An 8830-nucleotide genomic window follows, 5' to 3' on the forward strand; every position below is an offset into this window, starting at 1 on the left:
GAGGGAGAGAGGGAGAGAGGGAGAGGGAGGGAGGGAGACAGAGAACCCAAAGCAGGCTCCATGCTGATAGCAGAGAGCCCGATGCAGGGCTCAAACTCATAAACTAGGAGATCATGACCTGAGCCAAAGTTGGACATTCAACCGACTGAGCCACTCAGCTGCCCCAAGACCATTAGTTTTGATGGTGGCTGATATAAACTAGAGATAATGCCTACCTAAAGGCGTCCGCGTTAAAAAATAAACATTATCCTGCCAAATAAAGTGTCTGACTGTAGATAGTTCTCAATGCTAGTCTGCACACCCTAGCATATACTCTTCACTGCTTATTCACTCAGTGACTATTCTATGTATCTACTACATGCTCTGCATGGTTCTAAGCACTGGGCATCCAGTGGTGCCCCAAACAGAGCCCCTCTCGTGGAATTTACTTGACTTTGAGCTTCTTGAGAGCATCAGCATCCAGGAGGCTGGTTGAGCATAGACAGGTACTGGTTATCTAACAAATATGAGTCAGCTAATTTAAGCGATTTCATTTGGATTGAGCAGAGGTGAGCGTCCCCTCACCTAATTCTATCTGGCCACAGATTTCTAGATACAGTTACTGCTTTATTTTTTTAATCAAAGCCACACCCACCCTCGAAGCGTACCTTTTCCTGCCAAACATAGGTAAGGTATAAATTCCCGCATTGCCTCAGTTTACTATTTTAACTTTTCTGTGTTGTCCGCTCACTCTTGTTTACCTAGATGCTAAACTCCTGGAATCTGCAACCATTTGCATGGCCACCCCATTGGCATTTGATACCATATGACCCCTGTCCTCTTCAAAAAGAACATTTTTATTTTAAATAATTTCAGATTCACGGGTCTTAATTTTTTATGATAACGCTTAAGGTTACTGAACCCACCAATGTGGCCACCAGTGTTACAAAGGTGTACAGATTTTGCAGTTTTCTGTAAGATGTGTTGGCAAAAGTATGTTGAGGCCACTAGTAGGCAATTATATGCCCACTCCCCCACTGCAGCTAGAGAGACCTTTAGTGCATTTATAGGTGCGCCATTAAATTGGTAATGACTCAATGCTGTGTTGTACTTCAGATTGGGTTGGCAGTTGGTGACATTGCAGAAGTGCAGAAGCACGCATTGTTGAAGAGGATTGCTATGCAGGTAAGTCTTATGTTTATTTAAAACGTATTGAAATTAGCACCGCCCTAATTTTCCATGTATACGAATAGCTGATTTCTGAGAACAGGTATTTAAGACAGGCACTTTGTCAGTCCTAAAGCACCGCACCATACGGTACCTTGTTGCGCACGTTCTCTGGCGTGCCTGCTGTGGTCAGAGAGTGAAAACTAATGACAAAATTTTCTTAGAACAATCTGAGCAGAGAAATTGAGACATCACCTGAGCTTTTTAAAATGTCAACGTGCAGCCAACCAGGTAGCTATCTGCTAAATAAGAATTATCGCAGGTGTGAGGTATTCTGTCCTGTCACAGCCCAGCTCTTCCTAGGACTTCTTGATACTCTGGCCATCGCATTGCAGGCTTCCCACATAACGTGTTATATTGAAGTGTTCACTGCATCCATGAGGTTTTGTTCTTTTGGGACCTCCCTTACGTTTTTCCTTGGCTACTGAATCTTGTGAGGTGGTTCCTGTTACACAATGCAAAACTATTTCTATGCTGTCATTTGCATTGTGTTTATCAAATTTGAACGGGAATATCTGATGCTTCAAAAATACCTGATGACCAGTTGAACGTACACATTAAAAAACTTAGGCAAGTTCAAGAGAAAGACAAATTCATGTTAAGAGGTAACTCTCCCCTCACTCTTCACTGTTCTTTGTCACGCTTCATTCTTCTGTTACTCGTTCTGCTATACGTCAGCACATATTTATTTCTAAAAAATGCTCCAGTACGTGGTATGTGCAGAGTACAACTGACCATGAGAACCCAGAGGAGTTAAAGGCCTGTGTGACCTTTGACTTCACTAAGTAAAATAAGTCTAACTGGAGAGCACACCAATTAAACAGTCAGAGTTTAAAATCTCAAAATCAACTTAGAACCATCCTTAAACTCTATGCTCTGTGACTAAGCTGCGTATTATGCAGAGGACTTGGCATGTTGTTTTTTTTTTTTTTTTTTTTAATTTTTTTTTTTCAACATTTTTTATTTATTTTTGGGACAGAGAGCGACAGAGCATGAACGGGGGAGGGGCAGAGAGAGAGGGAGACACAGAATCGGAAACAGGCTCCAGGCTCCGAGCCATCAGCCCAGAGCCTGACGCGGGGCTCGAACTCACGGACCGCGAGATCGTGACCTGGCTGAAGTCGGACGCTTAACCGACTGCGCCACCCAGGCGCCCCAGGACTTGGCATGTTTAAAGAGCAAAAGTACATAAATTAAATGGTTAAAATATTAGGTACAGAAAATAAACAGTTATGGAAATGCTACATGGAAGAGTTGGCACGTGAACCAGATGTTGAAAGATGGGATTTAGAGGAATAGCAAGACTGGTCCAGAAAGGCAGGACCCAGCAGGAGCAACGGGCTAAAGGCAGAACAAGGAGAAATGGCTAAGGACGGGTGAAGGGCCCCTGGCCTGGAGGGATGACTCCTTAGAGAGTATTAAGGTGGCCCAAGATGATAGAGCGCTTTCTTAAAAAAAGAGCTAACAAACGAGGAAAACCTTAGCTTTGAAAGATAGGGCAGTAAAGGGTGAAGTGCTCCAAGTTATTTTGTTAGTGGGAAGTCATTACCAGCTCTTCCAAAGAATGGGAACAACATGGGAGTGGTACGTAAGATGATCTATTATCACCTTAGCGGGGAAAGTTTGGAGGAAGGAAGAGCTAACTGACCAGTTATTACCACAACAAAGATGGAGTGTAGGACTCCAGGTAGGTGGATGAAGAGAGGAAAAGAGATGCAAAAAGGCCTCTTCACAGACATGTCATTACTTCATAACTAGTAATTCCTGAAAAGATCAAGGAAGAACAATATAAGCAACAGCACTATATGTCTAGGGGAGAGCCACTAAACTGCAGCGTCAGTGCGGGTGATTTGAAAAGCACAATTCTGTATCAGAGTTGATCTCTTCCCTGAAACACACGGCACAAAGGCCTATAAAGTAAATGGCAAAGCAAGTACTCCCGTGTTAGCGGTTCTTGTTTTGGATCACAAAGAGCATTGACTGGAAAACCAGGAAGCCATTCTCTTAGTTCTCTGAGTTTTTTTAAAGCAAATCTCTACATCCATGTACAACTCTCTATGTCAGACTTATAACCTAAGTCTGAGGCCGCATCAGAACCAGGGCATAAGGGGACAGGCAGCAGCACGTGTCACAGAGAGAGACATTCGTCTGCTCAACAGAGTCGTCTCAGACCTAAGTGGGGACAGCACATGCTGGGAGGTCTAACAGTTACACAGGGGCAGGAGTTGTGAGTATTGTGGGGGGCTTAGAGCTGTTTAGTTTTTAACATTTGGTGACCACACATCCAGCACAGGCTGGCAGCTGTAGACACTCCACAGACGTTCACGTCCATGCCGCAAATCACAAAAGGAAATGCACAGAGTGCTCTTACCTTCAACACAGAAAACCTGCCAGTTAGAGGAGGTGGAGATGCTCCCTGAGCCCAGAGAAGCCACAGGCAATGGGTCCCACTAGACCCACCAAGGGGGGCTGCTTGCCATCCTCCCCAGGACCCTGTCTGAGAGAGAATAGCTGGCAGGTCCTATGTGGAAAACAAATAAGGTTAAGACAAAACATGTGCTTGATCTGTTGGCAAACACCAGGCTTGAATAAATCTTTTTCAGTGAAGTTTAAGTAAGTGAATGATAACATGTGACCTCTGAAAAAAATGTATATTGCAAAGGGAAAGGATTATTGACCTTAAGACCCAAGGGGAAAAGGAACCTTGGAAGTTATTATAGAAACTCAAACATCTAATTGGTATTGTTAATAAAATACAAGAAAACATAGCTTTCCTTGAAACTGGAACTAATATATAGCATGTTATATGGTGGTAAGTGCTACAAAAATAGGGAAGCAATATGTGGAAGAGGGGCCCAAAGCTTTAAACATCTCACCATTTGTGGATGGAAGCCACTTAAATACCCACATATAAAAAAGCCTATGGTCTTAGCAAACTCTCACCTATATGGTAATTACAATAAACTATTCTAAACAAGAGACACAAAGGGCTATAAAAAAAGAGTAGAAGACAAATTTGGTAAACAAAAAGTTGAAAATATGAGAAACTATCAACTCAAGGTAAATCCATTAAATGAGACAAAGGATTGTTATCTCTGAAAATAGAAACTGTAGTCAAGATATGGGGCACCTGGGTGGTTCAGTCAGTTAAGCGTCCGACTTCGGCCTAGGTCATGATGTCGCCTAGGTCATGATGGTTCCCGAGTTCCAGCCCCAGAGCAGGCTCTGTGCTGACAGCTCAGAGCCTGGAACTTATTTCAGATTCTGTGTCTCTCTCTGCCCCTCCCCCACTCTGTCCTATCTCAAAAATAAACATAAAAAAAAAAATTGTAGTCAAGATATAGCACGGATAACCCATTTTGCACCAGATCGCACAGGGTGAAACGTCGATGAAGTACTCTTAGGTGTGCCGGGTGTAATCCTTTCAGTGCTTACCACTGTTTTCCTCCATCGAAGCACTGTTTCCTGTCCTGCCACAGGCACGCCTTCATACCAGCACACTGTGCAGTCGTGCACATTTTCTGTAACACCCCAGGGGATGGACGAAGGCTTTTTCTTATGGGCCCAGTGTCAGTCACAGTCCCTGAACAGTGAACAGCTGCTCACTTGAGTTGAACTTCTTCTTTAAACAATTTGTCCCAACTTCATATTGCTGCCCCTGTCTTGTCGGTGATTGAGAGGAGAGATGGGAAACCCAGCTGCATGGTGTAAAGGACACAGGAGTCGTTTTTCAGTTTACTGTACTCATCGCTGTCTCTGTAGTGTAAGGATTCTAGATGCTTCTTAGTCATTTCTCTCAATAAATCCAAAATGCGCTTTAGGTGGAACTTCATACCAGCTTAGAGAAGAAGCTGCCACTGTGGTTCCTACGCAAAGTAGACCAGAAATCCATCGTCGTGTATCCCAACAGACCCAGATGTACAGGGTTATTAGTAAGTACATGTGAAAAATACCAGCGTGGAGAATGTGCTGCTGCTTGACATTCACTCGTTGTGTTATCCTTAAGGGTACCCTTCTATAGACTTTGAGTCACTGTGCCTGTGGAAAAGAAGGAATTGTGACTTAAAAAAAACAACAAAGTGCATGATTACCCAACAGTGTGAAAAGCGATGGGCAGTGGGAGGGAGACCTGTGCTCCTTCTTCCTAGTGGCTCATTCACAGCATCAGTGTTAAACATGTACCACATCCCTGTGAGAGCACATGGGTGGGTTGGACCGACTGTACCTTGTATCTTTTCTAAAGTGCAGGTGTACCTTTCTTGTTTTTCCCAGTCACCTATCACTTATATGCATGTGCAAATTATGTGTGTGTCTATATGAAAATATAGAGCACATATGTACATTCAGGTACATATATGCACACACATGCGCATGGAGAGTGTGCATTATAGAAAATACACTAGATATCAAAGACTAAACAAGGCCACTGCATTATAATGGTAAAGGGGGGACTGTATTGAGAGTCAGAAGCAGTGGATGCTAATCCTGATCATGCCTGGGCTGCCTCCTAGTTCTATGAACATTCTGAGTTCTTTGCATGTTAATTTTCTGTGCTCTGGTCATAAAATGATAAAGTTGATTTGGGTATTGGCCTAAGCCTTATTCTAACTACACTAGCTCCCTGTATAATGTCATTCATACCCGTGTTTGCAACTACTCACTCCTGAAACACAGAAGGCTTGGCAATTCATTCTTCCGGGAGCTCTCTTTGAGTTCCAGGCTCTTCTGTCCAACTGTCTACCTGACATCTTCACTGGTATGGCTCAAAGGTACCTCAAATTCAGCATATTCAGAATAAACTCTTCAAAAGGAACTCAAAGTTTTCACTCCTCCCAGGTTTCAGTCTCCTTGCAGGGAAAGAATGACAAAGCCTCCTCTCTCCAAAGTTTCTTGCTTCAGTTAACATCACCACCATTCATTTGCCTGTGCAAGAGGTCATCCTTGACCTCCTTTCCCTCTCCTCACCCCTCACACCCAGTCACTCCCTTGTTTGGTTGATCAGTCTTCCTGGTTGGCCTGTGCAAGTTTCCATCTTCTCTTCCGTGGACTCCTAGGATTGACTCATTGATTCCTGGTCATTTCACATCCGCCCTTAACGCTTTCCAGTCTACCAATGGTTTAAAAACACTAAATTTTGAAAACACACATTAAAATGGCATTTCTGAAATTTCCTTATGGGAAATTCAGTTGTGCAGAGCAGTTTTAGAGAAAGAACTAATCCTGTGTGGAATACCACTGACGATGGACATTTTTCATGAGAAAATATAAAATGATTCAGTTTTACCTTTTCATAAATAATCCCCCACTCCAATTTTCTCCTTCTTCTAGATTATCTGTACATCTCATACTTTATTATAATTATGTATGAGTTTGTCGTATAGCTCTTTATACGTCTATTTCTCTCAAAAGACTGTGAGCGCCTTGAGGGTCATAGTCGTGTCTTAGAATATCTGTGGTGTGATCGTACCTTGCTCAGTAGCTGAATCATGGTGCATGTGCTAGAAATAGTTTCTGAATTGAGTTCAACCTGAGTAATAATCGTTTATCCCGCAGGCTATATTTCATTTTATTTTTTATACCCAAGAAGAAAGGCAGGAAATTCCAAATGTTGACACATCTCTGGAAACAGAAATATTGAAGCAGAAATATCGGTACGTATTTTTCCTTATCTGTATTTGATAAAACTTTTAAAGAATGATGTAAGGTTATGTTGTATAGTTGTGTTTATTTCACATATTAAGTCGTACTTTTAATTGACTGATATCATAGCATATTGAGAATCATTTGAAAATCATTTTTAGACCCAACAACTTATGTGCTGCAGTTCACCAGTTTGCCAATTAGTGTTTTAAACTGCATTCCCATGAGCCATCCAGATTCATACATGAAAGCTTTGAAAGCTTTGGAGAATTCTGAGAGAAGCTGTATAGAGTGTGCAGTGGTTGAGCACGAGGGCTTTAGAATCAACTGATCTGAGTTTAAGGCCCTCTTCAACTACTTCCTAATGCACTGACCTGGGCAAAGCAGTTTAATCTTTCTGTGCAACTGTGTTTTAATCTTTAAAATGGGAGCAAAAATAAACTAGGAAAAACACTTAAACTTAAAAAATATGTATTGCTGGGGCCCCTGGGTGGCTCAGTCAGTTGAGCATCTGCCTTTGGCTCAGGTCATGATCTCTGGTTCATGAGTTCAAGCCCTATGTCCAGCTCTGTGAGGACAGCTCAGAGCCTGGAGCCTGCTTTGCATTCTGTGTCTCCCTCTCTCTCTGCCTCTTCCCTGCTCGTGTGCGCTCTCTCAAAAAATAAACATTAAAATATTTTTTTAAAATATGTATTGCTTAGAAAGATTATAAGTACCAGGATGCTGTGACCTGAGCACAGCTCATCTGATCTAGGACACTTCTAGTAACCTAGGCCTTCCTGCACTCAGAGACTGAGAAGATAACTGAAAACAAGTTCATGAGCCCTATATATCCTTTTAGGCTGAAGGATCTCACTTCTCTTGTGGAGAAACAGCATGAGCTTATTAAACTCATCATTCAGAAGATGGAAATCATCTCTGAGACAGAGGATGAAGACAACCATCATTCTTTTCAAGACAGGTTTAAAAAAGAGCAGTTAGAACAAAGGAATAGCAAATGGAATTCTGTGTTGAAAGCAGTAAAGGCAAAAACACACTGCCCTTAGTCGGCAATGGGGCTTCCTATCGTGGGGGCGGTGGTTTGCAGGACCCTATTGGGTCTCATTTCCAGTTTGAAAAGAGTGAGGAAAAAGTAGAAATAGGATTATGATTTCATGACTTGCCAAATGGTGGTTCCTGCATTCTTTGTAAAGAAACTACATCTTTCTCTTTTTTCATATTTTATGCCAGTTACTATGTATAGAGAATGTCTTTGCTAATAAGTTTAAGTTGCACTTCACTCCTCATTATTTGAATGGGTAGAAAACTAATTTGGTACAACACAAATTTTAATAAGTAAATGCAACTGTTAAATGTAACACAAATGTTAATACTGGATTCCTGCTTGATAATTGTATAATATTCATATTACCTGATTACATATTATATGAGGTACAAGTACATCATATAATAAAATATTAGGTTATACCATTCAGGTACGTGTTTTTGGTGTTGGAAGAACCTGTGTGTGGAACCCTGTGTCCTCTGTTCCAACTAAAAGAAATTGCCACACCCTTCTTGTTGCTCCTAACAAACCTGATGTCACTCTGAGTTGGGATTCAAATTAATAGACCTTATGATATGCATGGGGTTTACTATGGATATAGATAGTATATGTTATTTCTGTATTTTTGGTTTGCTAATAATAAAATAATCATAATAAATGTAAAGCCTATATAGTCACCTCACTGATAATTGTGTGAGCTTTTTGCAATTAGTTTGAGATTTATAAAAATGCTTCCATCACATATGGAAATAGAGAAACACACTACAAAAAAAAAACTATAGTCCAATATATCTAGTGAACATAGGTGCAAAAATCCTCAGCAAAATGTTAGCAACCCAAATCCAACAATACATTTTTTAAAAAATTATATACTACTATCAAGTGGGATTTATTGCCAGGATGCAAGAGTGGTTCAATATTTGCAGAACAGCCAACATG

General features: G+C 41.3%; 1 protein-coding gene across 1 annotated transcript in view; it reads left to right on the forward strand.

Annotated features, from left to right (window-relative positions):
• The window catches only part of TRPA1 (transient receptor potential cation channel subfamily A member 1), a 54591-nt gene extending 46043 nt beyond the window's left edge, over positions 1-8548 (forward strand). Inside the window, 4 exon segments of the mRNA XM_049633278.1 lie at positions 1096-1164; positions 5028-5138; positions 6760-6857; positions 7601-8548. Of these exon segments, the coding sequence (XP_049489235.1) occupies positions 1096-1164; positions 5028-5138; positions 6760-6857; positions 7601-7892 (570 nt within the window). The 3' untranslated portion in view covers positions 7893-8548.
• The last annotated feature ends 282 nt before the right edge of the window (positions 8549-8830 follow it).

Source organism: Panthera uncia, chromosome F2 (genome assembly GCF_023721935.1).
Source record: "Panthera uncia isolate 11264 chromosome F2, Puncia_PCG_1.0, whole genome shotgun sequence".
Classification (NCBI taxonomy): Eukaryota; Metazoa; Chordata; class Mammalia; order Carnivora; family Felidae; genus Panthera; species Panthera uncia.